The sequence below is a fragment of the Lissotriton vulgaris genome, chromosome 12 (genome assembly GCF_964263255.1).
Source record: "Lissotriton vulgaris chromosome 12, aLisVul1.2, whole genome shotgun sequence".
NCBI lineage: Eukaryota > Metazoa > Chordata > Amphibia > Caudata > Salamandridae > Lissotriton > Lissotriton vulgaris.
In genome coordinates this window covers 746359272-746379737 of record NC_141700.1, presented here as the reverse complement: position 1 = coordinate 746379737, position 20466 = coordinate 746359272, and the positions used below count along the sequence as shown (strand labels likewise).

Sequence of the window (20466 nt, the reverse complement as noted above, 5' to 3'; positions counted from 1 at the left end):
TGTCTTCTTAGGGAGATGCATAAGTGACTCTCAGGAAGTGTTAGAAATTGGGGTCTCCAGTTGGCAGAGGTAGGTACCTTTGTCCAAGTAGGGACCCTTCTTCTTAGTCAGCATAAGGGAGTTACACTCCTACAATAACCCCTGATCACCCCGTTTGTAGCTTGGCATGAACATTCAGGCTTATCCCAGAGGCAGTGTGTAAAGCATTTGCACATAACCAACAGCAATATCGTTAAACCACTACAAAAGGACACCATACCAGTTTAGAAAAATATCCAATATTTGTATATATCCAAAACAACACCAACACAATAAGAATCCAACATACAGTACTTAGAAATATATACTTTGCAAGATATCCTTCAAATTGCAGAAATATCTCAAAAACACTGTTCCTCTGAGTCGATAGCTCCATCTAGAGCTATCATGATGCTAAAAGCAACAGAGTCTAACAGCTCCAGCCGACCGCGTCTGTACTGGCCAGCAAAATCATGGACAGACATGTGAACAGTACCTTTCTCATTGTGGCTGGCACGTTGGCATGAGCCGATCGTGGCAACCATTGTGTTTGCTTGCAAAATGGAAGCGGTGCAGGGTGCGGTGCCCTCACTATGCGGTGCAGGCAGCGGCTCGGTGAGACAAAGGCTTACGATGCAAGACTAAGCCGTGCTCGATGTGGTGCTGGCAAGTTGCGGGGCAAGCGACGGAGCCGGTTGTTGGAAGCTGGCATTGGTCGGCCCTGTGTGGGACGAGGCCGTGCATTGTGAAACTTACAAGCAGTGCCCCCAGCCACAATGCGGTCACTGGTGTCTAAGTCAGCAGCAGCTATGGCATCGATGAGTCCATTGAAGTGAAGCAAGGCGGTTTGGAGTTTGATGCCCAAAGGTTACAGTACAAGCAGCGGCTCAGTGGTGACTGTGTCAGTCGGTGTCATCAGTGAGACCAGGGTTCTGGTGTGAGATGCGGACTGTGCCCTCTGCAGTGCTGTCAGGACACAGAGCCAGCGACAGAGTCAGTGATGGAGTCAGCTGTGTTTCCCTTCTCTGTGGCAACCGAAACAGCAGTTCCAGAAGCGGTACCCAGAGGTTGATGAAGTTTTGCAGTCCCTGAGACTTCAGAACAGGAGGCAAGTTGTACTTCAAGCCCTTGGAGATACTCAGTACAAGTATAGAATGTTCAGTCTAGTCCTTTCAGTGCCCAAGGCAGACGCAGCAACTGCAGGCCAACCCAACAAAACAACAACACAGCAAAGGGACAGTATTCCTCCCAGCAGCTTTTCCAGCTCTTCTTCTTGGCAGGTTCCTTGATTCCAGCAAGTTCTAAAATTCTGGGATATGGCCCCAATTTTTATACTCAAGATTCCTTTGTTCTCTCATGCAGGGAGTCTCTGTGCTTAGTCCAAACCAGTTTGGTCCTCTCGGGCCCAGCTTCACGGCAGGAGGTGGAGACAGCATTGTCCACATCAGACCAAGCCAATTCAGGTGCAGAGAAATCTTCTCCCCCTACTCTAAATGCAGCTGAGGTCTATTCAGCCCAGCCCTGACTCATCCAGGAAAGTCAGGACATCATCCAACGCCAAACACCGGTACCTCGAGTGCGAGCTCTGTGCATTTGAGGTGCCAGTGTTTGGCGTAGGATGATTCCCAAGAGAAGATAGATGGGACTGAACCATAATATTTGATGAGACAAATTAATTGAAACTTACCACAATTACTTTTTCCTACGACGGAGGATTGAGTGGGTTGGAATTATCACCACATATCAAACATTCCAAATTGAAGACAGTAGAGCCTTGAAAAAGTTGCATGTGCCTACCAACTGTGGCGACGAAACACGTGTTGGCTAAGATCTGTTTATGAGGAACCAGATGAAAAGGAATAAAGAAATAAAGTAGCCATTCTGAATGCTGTTTTACATTTGTTTTGACTTACACTTGCTACTGCTGGCAATTTTCCTGTCTCAATTTTAACGTGTGCTGGGGTTTTTTATTACGTTTGTTTAAAGCTCAGGCCACAGGATTTGGGGAGGTTGGTGGTTCTCTCCAACCTTCAGCACTGTGATAGTTAGGATCTGAAAAATATATAGAGGAGACTCACCATTGGGATCCCATTTCCCTATAAATCATACCACCATCCTGTTTTGTATAAAGTCAGGACACACCTTGATCCCCCCAGAGGCTGTCTGAATAGAATGCACATCCCTGCCCCTGTCACTGCAAAGCCAGACAGTCAATCCACAAACCCAGCAGAGGTACACAGAATGACTAAGCACGAAAATGCCTCCTTTCTAGATGTGGTATTTTCAAACCAGAACATAAAAATCAGCTTTACGAAAAGATGCATTTTTACATTCTTATTCCAGGCATACTAAACTCCATGCTTATAAGATGCGATAAGTAAAACTCCCATTCTACCCAATGGGACAGATAGCCTTTCCATATTGAAAAACAAATTGCACTGCGATTCACTACCAGGACATGCCTTACACATCAGTACATGTCATACATTAACATACACAGCATCCTACCCACAAGGGTACCTTTGGCCTACCTTAGGGGTGACTTTTGTGTAAGAAAAGGGAAGATAAGGGCATGGCAAGTGGGTACACTTTCCAGGCAGTTACAAACTGGGCGCAGACCCGGCAGTGGCAGGTCTCAGTTACCTTTTCAGGGCTACTTCTGTGGGTCGCACAATCAATGGTGCACTGTACCAGGAGCCCTTGCACTTTAACACTGAACAGCAGTGAGAAAGAACACAGAGACTCTGAACCATCAAAAACAAAAAACAGTGTCAAAACTGGGAGTCAAAAGACAGGGGAAACACACCAAAAGATGCCAAGTCTAACAGGAAGTAACACAATGTGCCTGTTGAGGCAAGAGGTGTGAACTCCTCATGGCAGAATGGCCAAGCCCAGTGTTATTCCAAAAGCTGAGCCTCAAAGGGCAAGGCACCTTTGAAGAGCAGTGTAGTGGCACACAAGAGGGGCTGCTCTTTTGTTTTAGCAGATAGGCTGGCATCTTAGACAGAGAGGGAGAACTCATTGCCAAATCATTTTTTCTATAGGTGTGTAGCCAGACACCTGGGATGGTCCAGGGAGCTCTAAGAGAAGTGTTCTGCTCTGTTGCGAGTGGGCCGGATAGTGCTTTCTGTGCTTGTTAGATGCCACACATTGACATAAGTCATCACTAGGTGGGAGGAGACCTAGTTGTCTATTGGCTAGTAGCTGCCCTCTGAGGACATGGAACTGGCATAAAAGTAGCACCCCTGGTACACACATTTCAGATCATGTCTGTATTAGAGAGGACCAAAGATGGACTGCCTTGCTGTCCCATTGATCCAGCAAAGAGAGAGGCTGCACCAAACACTGGACTGCACTTGCTGCACCTTTGCTGGCAAAAGAAGGACTGTACATGTGTTGTTCCACTCAAAGAAAAGTCTTCCTTGAGCCCCAGACTGAAAAGGTGACTCCAAGAGTCAATTGGCTGTTTCCCTGTTACAGTCACAAGTCAATAAAAGCAGAGCTACCTGCTCCTCAGAGAGCTCAGTGCTAGGAAACTTGCTTGTCACTGCACGCCAAGTTGCTTCCTGGGAGGCCATGTCCCTACCGTCAAAAGTTGCACCTGAGTCTGCTGGACCTGGAAGAGTCATTGGAGTCTAGTTTTGCTGCCCCTCAAGGAAGTTGCTGACAGTTAAAGGGCAATGCTGATTTCACTGTAACTGCAGATCAGTACACCAGTGGAAACTGGTTTTCTGACTGGACTTCACCCGGACTTAGTGGGACATTGATCGCTAAGGCTAAAGTCACCCCTCCATGTTTTTGGACCAAGAAGTCTTAGGCTTAGCATCCACAGCATCCTTGAGCATCTTCAATATCCTGCATCCCTTGCATCAGGACCCCTCCATTGAGTCCTCTGACGGTGCACCCATTGCCACTGGAACTGGACTGGAGACTCCTTTAACTTTGAGGCCACTGTTCAACAGGAGGACCTTATTGATTCCTGTGACTGGCTTCCTGTCAGAGTTGCTCCCCACAACAGTAACCTTATAGCTGTTTCATTTGACAGACACTTGTCACGGCGAGCCCAAAACCGCGAGCTGCAATAGCTTACAATGATTTATCGTGCTCAGTGAAGCGCTGTGATTTATTTAATTCTTTAAAGACTCATATCTCCAGAATATTCCAATGGATTTTTGTCATAGAGGTGCCTATTTAGAGGAAATACCTACCTATTTTTCTAAATTGGTATTTAATAGTAAATGTGTTTTGTTTTCTGTCTATTCCACTGCTTTGACACTCCTTAATGCTTCATACATTTTCCTTTGTTGAAGCCTAACTGCTCTGAGCCACAGCTATCCAGGACTGACCTAAGGTTTTTCAAACAACCCTGACTGGACCTGATAAGGAATTGTGTTTTTTGTTACATGGTGAGGTTGTAACACCATTCCATACAATAAACCACCTTTTCACAACTTGAGCATCCCATGTTTATATTTAGACCTCACTTTATCCATAAATACAATCTACTTAGCTCACATTTGTTAGATTTCCTAAGCACCTCTTGCAGAGAAATTGATCCCCACTTATATGTGGAAAGTTATTTTCTCGGTTCTCCAATACTTTGTGTTCTCTAGCTCTGTTCTGCTTCAGTCCACAGTGGCATTTGGAACCAAAGATCAGCCCATCATACTTGCAACACTTTTACTACTACTGATACAGCACTTGACTCTTGTCTCGTCCTGCCTGTCTGTTTGAAGTTTATCAGTCTCCTGTGTTCTCACACACTAACAACTTAACCCTCTGCCAGCTGGTTAGGTTCATCCTGGGTTATATCTGCTCCCCTTACATTACATCCACAGGAAATATAATATCTCATTTGACCTATTCATTTAACTCTTTGTGCAAAACATCTCAAATAATATTCTCGTTTCCATCTTTTTGCCCTCACCGGAGTCTCATACTATCTAACTACTGTATGTCAATGGATGGTTATCTACTACACACAAAATTAAAGGCCCTCCACTTTGTTGTCTCTTCTCTTAAGATCACTATCTGACTCTAAATATTTTCTCCCGATCTAACTTTGTCCTGTTGAAACTCTTGCTATTACAATGAACATTGTTTCAAGTCCAAGTGCAACAAGTTTAGTGAATACAGTCACAAATTCTGATGCCCAGGAGACACATCTGATGTGTGCTACTGAGGGTGTGAGGCACCGACTTCCATTCATAAAAATATCATCAGTAGCAGAAGTGCAATCATGCATTCATGGACACTATTTACTCCACATCTCTGATCCCCTGTTCAACATTTAACAGCTCAACAGTCTACTATGCACTCTTGATGACCAGGGGCATTGAAAAGCATAGAAAATAAAGATAGTAACCTTGAATTTAAGAGCCCTATATTTTTTCTGTGCTTGTCGGTGATCTCATCACAGCTGATATCAGTGTAGCATGCAGTACCAAAGAGCAATTGAAGGGCAGAGACTCCTACCAGTAGCAGCCTATGATTTTGTTTGCTGGCTGCACTGTGTCTAAGTAACCCATGTAGGACAGTACATACTTGTTGGCCAGTGTAGGAACTGCTGAATTGTATTATAAACATAGGTATTACAGAAATGCCTACAAACATTTTCTTTCTAATTTAGGACTGGTTTTGCCATTGAACTTTAAATAAGTTCAATTATTTCAATACTGGGGCTGCATGCTAGGTGTCCTGAGTACCTTTCTGTCTATAATAATACCTAAAGTCTTCATCATCATACCAAAAATAAGCATATCCAAAGTCACAGATTCTCACTTTCTCACTTTTATTTTAAATCTCCCTGCTATTAGTTGGAGGTTGAGGGCCTAATGACACATTTGGAGCAAGACTACTGAGTGAGACCCTCCTGAGCCCCTGCACTCAGTGCTGGTGTTCGAGGCCCTCCTTCACCCGCAGGTTATACCATCGCCTCATCCAGGGTGGCCCAGTGGACCTCTGACTCCTTCTCTCTCTCCGCTCTATTCTCTCCTTTCTGCTCCTTTTTCAATCTTCATTTTTATTGTCACCCTGTCACTCTCTTTTATTTTCACCCTTTCACTCTTTCTTCCACTTTCCTTCACTTTTACTTTTTCCCACTTTTGCACCCGTCTTTCTTCCCGCTGCTGCTGCCCCTGTGGCCCCTCCCCCCAGCACGACCTGCCCAAGCCAGTTTTCCTCCCCGCTCCTGCCTCCCAGCTGTCCAGCCCTTCCTGACCTCTACTTCATGGGGGATGCTGCCAAAGGCAAGCCTGTCTGCACCCTTCTGTGACCCGAACATGACCAGTGCCAGGAACCCTAGACCTCCACACCGCCAACGCTACATCCCAGCGGCACTCCATGCACTCAAACCAAGCCGCATCAACAACTGCACGCTAGCATCACCAGTCGACACCCACGGACCCTTCAGCTGTCACCGATGCTGGCACACCTGCAGCACAGCCAGGAACACGGACCCAGCACAACCATCCTGCAAGAACACAACACAACCGAAGACCCTACAATGCATCCTCCTCAACGTCTGAACACTCCACAAACATGCCACCAAAATCTGGGACCTCCTCAACAGCACCACCCCGGACGTAGCATTCTTCACCCAAACCTGGACCAACACCACCTCGGGACCGAACATTGCCATTGCCATTCCCCAAGGATACAAGATCTTCCGGAAGGACCGCCCCATCCTCCCGGGAGAAGGAATTGTCATCGTCCACAAATCCACCCTCCAGCTGAGCACACTCCTCGACGAGCCCAAAGACCTGATGGAACAGCTACACTTCAAGATACAGGCTGGCCCTACCACCAACCTCCGAGGAACTCTCATCTACCGACCCCCCCGGACACCCGTTGACCTTTCACCAACTCCATCACAGACATCAAATCCCCGCAAGGCATCGCATCCACCAATTACATCCTGCTGGGAGACCTCAACTTCCACCTCGACAACCAACTAGACCAAAACACCACATCCCTTCTGGACAACCTCCACACCATTGGACTCTGCCAGATCATGACCAAACCCACTCACTCAGCAGGACACACCCTCTACCCCCTCTTCACAACAGTAAACTCCATCACTTTAAGCCACACCACTGAACTCCAGTGGACAGACTATCGATGCATCCACTTCACCTTCAGAACACCCACTATCCACAGACACCAGCACCTGCTCCCACAAAGAAACTGGACCAAATCACAGACAACCAGCTCACCTCCTCACGCGGCAACTCCACCCCAACCAGCGTGGAAGACGACGACCCCAACACCGCAGCCCGAACTCTGCACAGATGGATCTCCAGCAGTGCCAACATCATAGCCCTGCTCAAGAAGGACAACAAACATGCCTAGAAAGCCAGATGGTTTACCACTGAACTTCGAGAGTCCAGATGCACATGCCCCCGCCTTGAAAAGGCCTGGAGGAACTCCAAATCCACAAAAGCCCACAACAAATTCAGAGCCGCCACCAACTCATCAGAAATACAAGAAAAACAGCGTTCAAAGACATAATCTACAGACACATGCACAACAGCAAGGTAATCTTCAGCATCATGAAGGAGTTCGCCCAACCCACCAACAAGGCTACTGACATTCGTCCCTCACAAGACCTCTGGAGCAAACTCAGCACCTTCTTCCACCACAAAATCAAGAACATTTACGACAAATTCGACTAAGAAAACCAACACACTGAACCCTCACCAGTCGCGCAGGACAGCCTGAAGCCAACGATTGACAGCTGGACAGCCCTCACCACAGAAGACCCACTGAAGACAATGAAGACAATGCACTCCGGGGCCCTCACAGGCCCCTGCCCCCACCACATCTTCAGCAGAGCCGCTGACACCATGGGACCCATACTTCGCCACACCATCAACTGCTCCCGGGTGAAAGCCTTTTTCCCCGATGACTGGAAACACGCTGAGATCAGCCCCCTCCCAAAGAAGCCCTCGGCGAACCCCACTTCGTCGAGTGGAAAGCATCCTCGACTCCTCCCAATCCGGCTTCCGAAAAAAACACCGCACAGAAACCGCCCTCCTCGCCCCAACAGATAACATCCACTGACTCCTGGACAGAGGAAAAACAGTAGCCCTCATCCTCCTCGACCTCTCAGGGGCCTTCAACACCGTATCCCACCGCACCCTAACATGCAGACTCCACGACGTAGGGCTGGACAAGGCCCTTGACTGGATCTACTCTTTTCTCTCCGGCAGAACGCAGCAGCTCAGACTCCCTCCTTTCCTCTCGGACCCTACACCAACCACCTGCGTAGTACCCCAGGTGTCATCCCTCAGCCCCACACTCTTCAACATCTACATGGCTCCGCTTGACCCCATTGTCCGAACCCACGCACTCAACATTTTTTTATACGAAGACAACACCCAACTCATCCTCTCCCTATCCAACAAACCCAACGTAACCAAACACAACTTTCAAGAAGGGATGGAAGCTGTCGCCAAATGTATGAAAAGCAGCTGCCTACAACTCAACAATGACAAAACAGAAGTACTCATCATGGGCCCACACCCCGATGACTGGAACAATACCTATTGCCCACCCCACCTCGGAAGCCCATCCACCCCCACAGACCACACACACATCCTTGGAATCATCCTGGAATCCAAGCTCAAAATCCACGGCCACATCAACTCCGTCGCATCCTCCTGCTTTCACACCCTCTGCCTCCTACGTAAGACCTTCAAATAGTTTCCCCTTGACCACAGATAGACCATCCCTCACGCCCTTGTCACCAGCAGACTTGACTATGGCAACGCACTCTACGCCAGAATAAACAAAAACCTCACCGCAAGCTACAGACATCCAGAACGCCGCTGCAAGATTGGTCGTCAACCTGCCAAGACACTGCCATATCTCCCAGCACCCTCCACTGGCTCCTCATCGAGACTAGAATCACCTTCAAGATTCTCACCCACAAAGCCCTCCATAACACCGGACCAGCATACCTGAAAAGCCAACTCAAATTCCACCCACCCCAAAGGCCCCTACGATAAGCCCAGCTCTCCTACACCGTGGTCCCCTGTGCCAGAAAGACCAGATCGGGTGGCCGCTCCTTCTCCTTTCTCGCAGCCAGAGCCTGGAACTACCTACTGTTCCACCTCAGACAGACAGAATCACTCCCCATCTTCACGAGAAACCTCAACATTTGGCTCTTTGACAGACCCCCTTCTTGATGGACTGGAACCTGCACCTCCCCTCCTCCCAAGTGCCTTGAGACCCTTACGGGTGAGTAGTCACACTTAACAAATACATGATTGATTGATTGAATTCTGTAGCAAGTGGTGGGCTTCGAGTCCCAAGTGTAGCATTCTGCCGGCTCAGGTCCTCACCAATAACCACCTGCCCCATCAAATGCTGCAGAATATCTATTATCGGACGGACGTTGTAAATCGAAAGAACTGTTGACACCTGATTCTGGGATTTCGAGTGACCCTCCCCTGGCTGCATCTGCTGTGTTGAGGCTCCTGTCAGTCTACATGCCATCGGAGAGGATCCTTTATAGATCTCTATATAACACTGAGGACCTTGGAATTATTTACGCCTGCACCAGCGACAGTGAGTGATTTTTCCACTGTCTCAATCTCCATTGAGACCGCCAAAAGCCAATTTTTTCGCCGGATTTGATATATTATTGATCCTCATGTAATACTGTGGATTATAGATTTTGCCCTCACCTAGTTCCTTTTCGGATTTCTTTAAAAGAACCCCAGCTTATATTCTTATTCTCTAGAGGTGTTTGTGTCCCACACACTATCTACATTTTGCCCTGATGAAGGTGTGGCCCTGTCCTGGGCTACACACCGAAACGCGCGTAGGCGTTTGAATTTTTCCTTGTCTCTTGGACCTTGCTCCCATATACCATCGGGAGATTTCACGAGAAACTTGTCATCTCAACATCAGTTGGCAGCTGTACCACCTTGATTGATGTGTGATGTTTTAGGACTTTTTGGATTTGTTGAATGAATGTATGAATGAATGTTAGTATGAATGAAGTGACGTGTGGGACTCTATTGATTATCTTTGATGTCTATTGTGTATATATTTATCCATTTCCCTAGTCTGTTAAGTATGTCTTGATATTATGACAATAAAAAGTATGATATTGTTTGCTAATTCAGTTTGTGGTTACATGGCTTGAAAATATGTTTTGGTCAGCTCCAGTGATCAATGTATAATATTGTGACCCTTCCTTGGGCCTTGGGTATTTTTAAATATAGGCAGGAGTGTTATCCTTATTGTTGGTTCTACTTCATTTCCCCTGCGCTATCTGCCTAGTTATAGTCTACAGGGGTCCCCCTTTTGATTGGTCCTCACCAATAGCCATGCCACACACGGAGAAAAGTTGTACATGTCTTTATTCTGCATTTTGTAAGTCAGAATTCAACATTCTAAGCCTGTCTTGAACTCATCTCTCTAATGCTTACGTCACAGGCCTTCGATGTACAATGGGAACCAAAAGAGTTACAACCTTCTTTTATTTACAAAGCACTGCATCGCCCTGTTTCTCCATCGGAGCTCTTTACTTGATGGTGGTCTAGGGAGTTGTTCTGGGTCCCTATGCGGCAGCTTTGGTGGTGAGCCACTTTGTATAGAGACAACTCTGCTAGAAAAACCCTTGACCCTCTTACTGGGGTCGCTCTGCAGTGCGTTGTTGCACAATGTGTCATTAGTCGTATGTATACGTAAATAAATCTCTCTACTCTACAAGTCCATGAACATAGATAACGTTATGATACTTGGTCAGCTTTGTACTTAAATTTTTCCTCACAAACACCTGCTTAATCTCTGCTACATAGCATATGAATTTCAGTTTGACTTGTACTGAACTATTGCTGTGTCCTGCTGTTGTAACTAGATCACATATGCCTGTAGCTTTCTTACTCTGCATAGCATATGGCATTAATTTGCATGATGGAGCAGTACCTTTTACTTGCAGCCTTTTCGTTTAGTCCCTGGCCAGCGACACACAGGCTTTTGATGTTGCTTTTTTATCCTTAAGTGTCTTATGAAGGCTGGCATTGTGCCGAGACTCTACCAGTGCCAGCGTTAATTCGGCAGTTCAACTGCAGCACATGGGGTGCACACAAGCAGTTTGCTAGACCATGGCAAACACTATGGAAGAGCACTTTCAATGTACTGGCTTCCTATCCCGTACCTCATCACCAGTTGTAGTGTCCTGCCAGCCCATGTAGTCACCAATACATCACACACGTAGAGTAGTTGAAAACATCTTTTTTTCTGATGGGTGTAAGTTAGAACTTAACTTTCTAAGCCTGTCTTCAACTCATCTCTCTAACACTTATGTCACAGGCCTACGGTGTACAGTGAGAACCAAGAGAGTTCAAGTATTTTTTTATTTACCAGCCACTACACCAACTTGCCCTGTTCCAAGATATTTCGAATCACCCTGGACACCAAACTCAACCTCAAAGAATACATTGCTTTGAAAACAAAAAGGCCTGATGCCAGCTCTCTCTATTAAATAATGGAAAACATGTTCCTCCCTCAAAATGTCAAACCCTTGTACAATCTCATTGGGATGGTGAAAGCACTAACACTTCTCCAAGGGTATCTTGCACACCAGAGCATGTGAAGAACTAGGATCAAATCACCCCTACCTGATGAAACTGATCTAAAACATCAGCACTTACAGAGCCAACCTGACCATCCCTGTGTATCTGGCAGGCAAGCTTGCTTTTTCTTTTTTTTCTTTTTGTTTTAAACAATTTTTATTCAGATGTTTAGACATGAATCCAACAGAAAAGAAAAAAAGATACATTAGTTACATCCATTTATTTTTCCCCCTTTGCGGATTTCCTCCCCTTACCCTCCTGATCCAAAAGACAATTAAACTTGACAGTTCTTTATAGACCACCTAGGTTTGAGTACAACGATAAGACTTTCAGAGAAAAGGGTCAGCGGACTAAAGGGGCAACATGATTATAATATATACATTGTATTGCACTTCTACCCCAAGCTGGATTCTACCGATCAATCAGCCCCATTAATCCATCTGTTTAATGGCGCCCACATTTCAAATTCTTTTTTTGCTGCCCTATGCTCCCTCCATTTGTACACAGCCATCTCCCAGCGGTATCCTGCAAGCAGTTTGCCAAGCCAATAATGTAATGAAGGACTATCGTAATCTAACCAGACACTGGCCAAGCAGAGCCTAAGTACAGTCATGGCTGTGAACACATAGGTTTGGATCAGCCAGGCCATATCATGATTACTCACTCCAAGAATTATCACTTGGGGGTTAGATCCAGTCTGAATCCCAGCATATTTCCAAGCAATTTACCAATCTCCGTTTTGAGAGAATCGCGATTCGGACCTGTGGCAAACATATGCATGCTGTCAGCATCTAAACATCCGCACCGTGAACAGTGCACACCAGAGGACCCCCCCACCTAGATATTCGTGCAGATGTAATATAAAAATTGAGCCAGGCTTTAAAACATTGTACTTGAAGGTTAGCCGAGATAAATGCGGGCTGACCCAACTGGAGCAAGTCCTCATTTTCTCCGGTCCCCGCTTGTAAGAGGTCCTGCCGGCGATTTGTGTGTTTTAATAAATCATCTCAAATTTCTTTATTTAGTCGTTTATAAATTACAGACAATGTCAGCTAAGGTCCCAACAGAATGACCAGCAGATGTATCTTAAAACAACTAACTTTTGCAACGAATTTCCTAGCCAGGAAATCCCTTCTTTGTAGATATTTTAAAAAGTGATTATTACCTCATGTTGGACTTGGCCCTTCTGACAGGTTCCCCCCTGAACTTTTTGCCTTTTAATATTACATAATTATAGTGATTTCTGGTCTTTGCGCACTTTTACACTATGTCCCAGTGTAAAGTGCGTGCGCAGTCTGAGTGCGTGTGGTGAGACTGGCCTGCCCTCCCACAGGAATGCATGGGGGATATGTGTGTCCATGGTAGTTCCTGATGTGTGGAGAGTGCAGGGGCGAGTTTAGTATGTGTGGACTTGTGAGATTGAATGCTGCGTGATGATATGTGCAGATTTAATGTGTCTAGTGTGGAAGTGCCACTTTTAGAAGTTGGCATATCTGTGCAGTGAATGTGAATTGACTGTCTGGCTTGTGATTGGCTGGAGCTGGCTGGTGTGCCTGGCTCCAGGAGTAAGGATGGGTCTGCCCCGGTGGTGAATAGAGAGATCTGCATGTTGATGGGAGGGAGGAGTGCACCTGGGACCTGAATAGGGTAGGCCTTCCCTCCACAATGCTGGCTTCACCCCCTGTGGTGTGTCTGATGTCCCTGACTCATTCTGTGAATAGGCAGAGGGGCTGAGTAAAACAAAGTGCTCAAGAACCAGTTGCATCTGGTTCGCCCCTTGCCTGCACCTTTGACAACAAAGGATTGCTGTGTATAAAAGCGGGGCTGTGACCCCAAGTAAATCTTCTTGTTTCCTGACTTGAATCTACCAGGGGCGTGCTGCTGCTGGGGCCCAGGGAAAGGCTTGCCTCCCTGGAACCTGCCCTGCCCCTGGATGCCTGGAGGAACCTTCTACTTTCTGAATCCTGACAGAGGTGGGCTTGCTGATGGTGGGGCCCAGGAGGGACCACCATGGGGGTTGTCTTCTTGCTTGAGTGCCCTGTGTGCTGGCCCCTGGGCCCATCCATCCACTGTAGTGGTGTGACATCTCTACAACATTGTTTGTGAAAGACACAGCAATGAGTGTGCCATCTGCATATGCTAATGGAGTGAAGCCAAAAGACTGAGTTAGTTTTGTCAGGGGGGTCGCATTAATAATAAACAGCGTGGTTCTCAGTGATGAGTTTTGAGGGGCCCCACATGGCAGAGTGATGAGCTTACAAACAAAGTCCGCCGAGGCAATCGTTTGTTCCCTGTGTGAAAGAAAGGAGTCAAACGGCTTCAGGGCAGATCCTCCAATTCCATTGTCTGTCAAGCGGTCTAACAAGACCTCATGATTAATGATGTAAAAGGCTACCGATAGATCCAACAGGATAGACGCTGCCTTCCATCAGTTATCCAGGAAATTTCTCAGCTCCTCAGTAGCCACAACCAAAGCAGACTCAGTGATTTGATTTGGCCTGAAATAAAATTCTGCAGAATCTAGGATTTCCTTCTCCTTCACGAATATTCATGTGTTTTTCAAGGATCTTAGCTGGGAAAGGTAGCAGAGAAACAGGGCGATATGGCTTTACCTCTTTTGGATGTAGTGACGGTTTCTTCAGTGGTGGGAGAATGGAGGCCTTTTTTCCATAGGAAAGAGTCAAGACTCCAAAATGGAGTTGAATAGCAAAGTGAGGGGGGGGGGGGCGTAATTATTCCAGCGATCTCATGAGTCAGTCTCGGGGGCAGGGGTCAGAGGGATCCCTAGATTTAGTTTGGCCAATGAGTAAAGCTTCTCTTTCCTCTGTGAGCAGGATAAACTTAACAAATGTATTTTTACCAGGAACTGTACTACTAGATTCAATGGATGAGGCTAATGATCTGCCATTGATATTTAATTTCTCATGGATTTCCTCCACCTTATTTTTGAAGAAATCCGCAAGATGATCACAGAACAGTTGGCAAGGGGCCATAGTTGGGTTTGAGGATAGACTAAAAAGAATCTCAACAGTTTTTAAGAGTTCTCTTGTGGAATTCTTTGCTGATTCAATTGTTTCTGAGAAATAGATAGTTTTCTCAATAATAATCACATTTGTATATTCTTTGATGAATTCATTATAATTAACTTTTTCTTCATTTCCGTAGTGTTTCCTCCACAGTTTTTCATGCCTTCTATATTTTTATTTTAGTTCCTACAGCTGGGCAGAAAATCAGAGTTCTGCTCCATTGCACTTTAGCTCTCATTTGAACCCACAGAAGAGGAACCATCTACATTCCTAACACTCCACAGCACCTTGCGGAGTGTTAGGCATCAGTATAGCAATGAACACTGAAAGGAGGCAAGATTTTGAAATATTGTTATTATTGCATCTTTATGGTCATCAGCAGCAATTGCCTGTGACTTCAGGGTTGGGTGCCACTTAGGGTGTATAGTGTGTGGTGGCGGGCATCAGTATAGCAATGAACACTGAAAGGAGGCAAGATTTTGAAGTATTGTTATTATTGCATCTACATGTTTATGTCTGCCTGCATGAGGAGGGATGCAGGACTCGATGGGTAGGTAGCAGCTGTTAGGGTATCCTACACTCAGTACCATAAATGATGGACTACTTGGAGTGTCTACATGTCCTACAGATGATTCTAGAATCCTTAAGTCAATAACTTGTTCTAGTATATTGCTTTGTAGAAAGACGAATGATCCACGGGATGAAAGTCTGTTTTTGAAGTTCATCAGACTATTTCTAGCTATTTGTAGGCAGAAGTAGTTTGGGATTCTTAAGTGTTACATTTGGGGCTCTAAAACTTTTTAGGTTGGACAGGTGTCAAATAGCTGGGTCTCCTCTGCCTGCCCAGTGGTGGCTGGCCTGCCATAAACACAGTTTTCAGTCTGTTTACCAGTAGTTATTTTCCTTTCCTGAAAATACTTCTAGTAATAAGGTGGGAACAGTTTCAGTGGAAAGGCATACAACTGGATTGCCATCCATGTTAGGCGCTAGAAACATAAAAAGAAAATATGAATGTCCATACCACGAATGGTAGAAATTGAGTTGGTAGGTCTGCCTTTAGTAGGACAGGGCTTCCAATACCACTAATATTGGTGGTATTCTGGTGATCATGGTGTTTCTGATGGTGGAGTCACCAGTGCTACTGCCTCTGGAAACAGTGATTCCTCACCTCTTAATGTGGTTGGGCAAACGTTAGTTCTGTGCATGAAGCCTCTACTAATATTTGCCAGTTGCCCCATTACCATCTGATAGACTGCATTGGTGTCCTTTAGCATAGGATCCATGATACTGAATAAAACCTACCACTTTTAGATCCAGTTTATACATACAGTGCTTCTCAATTATTAGGTGACATACACACCACACCGAGTTATTGGCATCACATTTTAAAATGAAAAACAGCCTTGTCTCACATCTCCCCAGTCCCAGCACTTGAAAAACATGCGTTTTCCTACCTCTCTGGTGCCTGTAGCCCACTGGACACCACTAGCATCAATGACCAGTGTTTTGCCAGGAAAGACACTGGAGTCATAGCTGCCCACCTTTACAAGCCTGATGGTGCCATCCGGATCCCCCTGCCAGTTTACAATGTCATATTGTGCTGGGGGGTTGCCATATTTATCAAAGAAGTTCTCCTGGTCGTCTCTTCGAAAGTGCACCTTCTTGATGTACTGGAGGAGCTTTAGGAATAGAGAGGAAGACATAACTTCAGGTAACAAGAACTCTATGATTCTGCACACATGCTTGCCATATATCTGTTACAACATTACCAAATGGAGGCCCTCCTTGGGAAGAGTATTGATAAAGCGCATGTAGCACTCTAATTGTAGGGGTGCACTATACTCATGATTTAACGCCCCTGCATATGTTTTAGTATCACTCTGTATTATGTTTGAAATGCATTTATTCTACATGTTAACCAAGCAATGTAATGTTCACGTAATATTGCACTCACATGTAATAGAATATATCAGTATGTCCATATGCTGCTGTGTAAGGAGACCTTATATTCAAAATATTGTACCTGTATGTGTTAAAGTTGCCTGCAGTTTAGGCCCAAAGTAAGAATTTGTTTACTGTTTCGATTCTCCAGCTACTTAAAGAAATATTTAAATGTATCTTTGAATGTGCCAGAACAGTATGTTTTCATCCCATTGTAGGGAAAAGAAAGGCCTCCTCATTATTTTAGTTATAGGGAGATAACTGGAATGCCTTTGAACAGTCGGAGAAGCAAGAAGGGAGGATATCGTCTGTGCCTGGCCTATCCACACTCCAAGGTCACAAAGGAGCGTAGAAGATTTAATTAAAGGAATTGTGGAAAGTTACCTGAGGGCTACAATGAACTCATTGCCACATGATACATTTGGGAGGGGGGCTGAATTTCATCCTTTTTGTATTGTGTGCAGGGACAGAGAAAAGGCAGACTTTCTAGATTTTTGGAGAAGAGAGAGCACCTTAAGAGTGAGCTCCATAGCCTTAAGCTATTTGACCCATTTGACGTGAGTACTTCTAAGGAAGTCTACACGTGCTGAGACCTTTGAGAACTGAGATAGGGGAGCCAACTAGAATCATCATTTATGAGAGTAGTGTAGGGAAAGATTTTTCATGCTTTCTTTCCTAATGAAAAGGGATTTGGACTCCGCCTCCATTTTGGGTTGTGTATTAATCTTGGAGTTTATAGTTTTGTGTCTCTTTTGCTGAATCAATTATATGTGCAGATTTGGCTCCGTATTGATATTCCTGTATCTATATTCATTGATATTGAGGTGTGTTTATATCCAATTGTCTTTCGCCTTATAATAAAATCCATAAAGTGAATTCGGAGTTTGTGGTCTTTACAGCATGACTACACTGTAAGTATAATTTCGATGTGTTTCTTCCCCTCGACAAATTTTAGCAGGCAAATAAAAGACCATCAGAGCTGAACTTGGATAGCAAGACAAGGCCCAAGTTTGGCGTAACCAGTATTTAAATATGTACAGAATATTGAAACATTCGAAACATGGAGTGTAGGTGAAACACTGTAATATTTTGCTTGCTGTGGAATGCAATTTAAAAAACGTGTAACATAGATGTGGTACATATTTATTATTATTCCATGGGAGTCTTGGTCCAATGAAATGTTCGACTGCCTTGAGGTGGACAAAACCACTTGAGGCGGACAAAGCCACTTGAGGCTTTCAGCTTCATATTAGCCCTGCAAAGCCCATGGCCCGGAAGTGATGTGAAATAAGATGACTCGGCATCCATGGAAATAGAAAATCACCTGCAATTACTTCCTGAGTGATAGTGGCTGACTAAACAGGGCATCAGTTTACAATGATAGTATACTGAGCTTCACAACACATACACAGCCTCATTTAATGTTAAAAAAAAATCACAGGGTAGGGCAGAACTTTTGATTGTGCTTGCTATATCACAATCTTCAAGTGAATATCATTATCATAGGCATAAGCAGTTTGGCATATATTATTTTGTAGGCGTGGCTGTCAGGACAGTGGTAGGACTGTTAACTCGGATTAATTGGGCAGATTTTCCCTAACGACCTTCTTTCTGTTAGTTATATCGTCCCAGTTATTTGAAAAGCTTTCTTTTCTAGGATCACTAGTAGCAGTTTACCCTTATACATAGTTATAACAGTGATTGCACATTTCTATTATTTTTCTCCTTTTTTATTACTTTAGTGTATCCTACTACACATGCCGTGTATACTGTTTAATCTGCTATTTTATTCCAGAATGTCTCATGCAGTTTCCTGAGACACCAATGCTGAACAATTTAGGATTGATTATATGAGTTAATGGCTGCCTTGCTTACTCTTAAATGACAGGGCGGAGAAGCAGCGAGCCACGATTCATATAACATAAGAATTAAATTCACTCTGCCTCAAAATGGCGTGATTAAGTGTCTTTTTGTTTCTTGCCTTCATCCGCGCCCTTGAGGCAGTAGAAGGTTTGATGGAAACTAGAAAGGGAAATGTACTACTCAGCCCTTAACCCCGGCCGACTCTCCAACTGCGTCCAAGCCGCTCCTGGACACACCCATGGACCCTTCACATGCTACTCCTGCAAGTTCGACAGCACCAATAAAAACTCCTCATCCACGATCACACAACAGATATCTGACTCCAACCACCTAAAATGCATCCTGCTCAACACCCGCTCAGTCCACAGACACGCCATCGACCTCTGGAACCTACTAGACACCATTTCTCCCGACGTCGCCTTCCTAACAGAAACATGGATGAACGCCTCATCAGCCCCAGACATCTCAATTGCCATCCCGGAAGGATACAAGATCATCCGTAAGGACCGCACCGACCAAACAGGAGGAGGCATCGCCATCGTCCATAAGAACTCCATCCGCATCTCAACCAGCTCTAGCGTCAACCTTACCAGCGCCAAACACCTTCACTTCCAGATCCACACCGACCCCAAGACCACACTCAGAGGCACACTCCTCTACCGACCTCCAGGACCCCGTGCACAATTCAGCGACGTTATCACTGACTTTATCACCCCACACGCCCTCCCCTCCGAGGAATACATTCTGCTGGGAGACCTCTACTTTCACCTGGAAAAGAGCAATGACAGCAACGCCACCTCCCTTCTGGACAATCTCGCCAACCTCGGACTCAAACAACTTGTCACTACGCCCACCCACATCGCAGGTCACACACTCGACCCTATCTTCACCTCCAGCAAACATGTCTCCTTCAGTCACACCACTACTCTCCACTGGACGGACCACAGCTGCGTACACTTTATCTACAATAAGACCACAACTCACAACCATCCTCAACCTACTCTGCGAAGAAACTGGAACAAAATCACCATCGACCAGATCTCCTCATCGCTTCTTCAAAACCCCCTGCCCACTCCTCAAACCCCGACCAAGCAGCCATTAACCTCACCCAATGGCTATCCAACAGCGCCGACATCCTAGCGTCGCTGAAAAAACGTCAAATCAAACTAGGCAGCAAAAACGCCTCCTGGTTCAACGATGATCTTAAGAAATCGAAGAAACTCTGCCGCTCCCTCGAGAAGGCCTGGAAAAAAGACCCAAACACCAGCACCAGGGACGCCTTCAAAAACGCCACCCGCATACATCACCAACTAATCCGATCTGCTAAGAAAGCCGCATTCAAAGACCGACTAGACAACAACGCCCACAACAGCAAGGAATTATTCAACATCGTCAAAGAATTTACCAACCCCTCAGCCAACTCCAACGACATCACCCCCTCTCAAACCCTCTGCGACTCCCTAGCTTCGTTCTTCCACAACAAAATCGCAGACATCCACAACAGCTTCGACAACCGACCCGGAGACCAACCCACCCAACCTTCTGCAGGACCTTCACCCCCCTTGAATATCCTTAATGACTGGAACCCAATCTCCACTGAGGACACAATCCGCCTGATGAACTCCATCCATTCAGGATCCCCCACAGACCCCTGCCCTCACCACATCTTCAACAAAGCAGACTCCATCATAGCACCACACCTCCGAGACGTCATCAACTGCTCCCTCAACTCCGCCACCTTCCCAGAAAGCTGGAAACATGCAGAACTTAGCGCCCTTCTGAAAAAACCCACAGCGGACCCCACCGAACTCAAAAACTACCGCCCCATCTCGCTCCTTCCATTCCCGGCCAAAGTCATCGAGAAAGCCGTCAACAACCAGCTCGCCGCCTTCCTAGAAACCAAGAAATCCCTCGACTCCTCACAGTCCGGCTTCCGAGCCAAACACAGCACGGAGACCGCCCTCATCGCAGCAACAGACGACATTCGAACTCTACTGGACAATGGAGACACAGTCGCCCTCATCCTCCTC

At 45.8% G+C, this 20466-nt stretch overlaps 1 protein-coding gene across 1 annotated transcript in view; it reads right to left on the bottom strand.

The window, feature by feature from the left end:
* Window positions 1–20466, bottom strand: part of LOC147678554 (extracellular calcium-sensing receptor-like) — a 59188-nt gene that overhangs the window by 17635 nt on the left and 21087 nt on the right. Inside the window, exon 4 of the mRNA XM_086946597.1 lies at window positions 16087–16311. Coding sequence (XP_086802723.1) covers window positions 16087–16311 — 225 coding nt within the window. The remainder of the gene's footprint in view (window positions 1–16086; window positions 16312–20466) is intronic.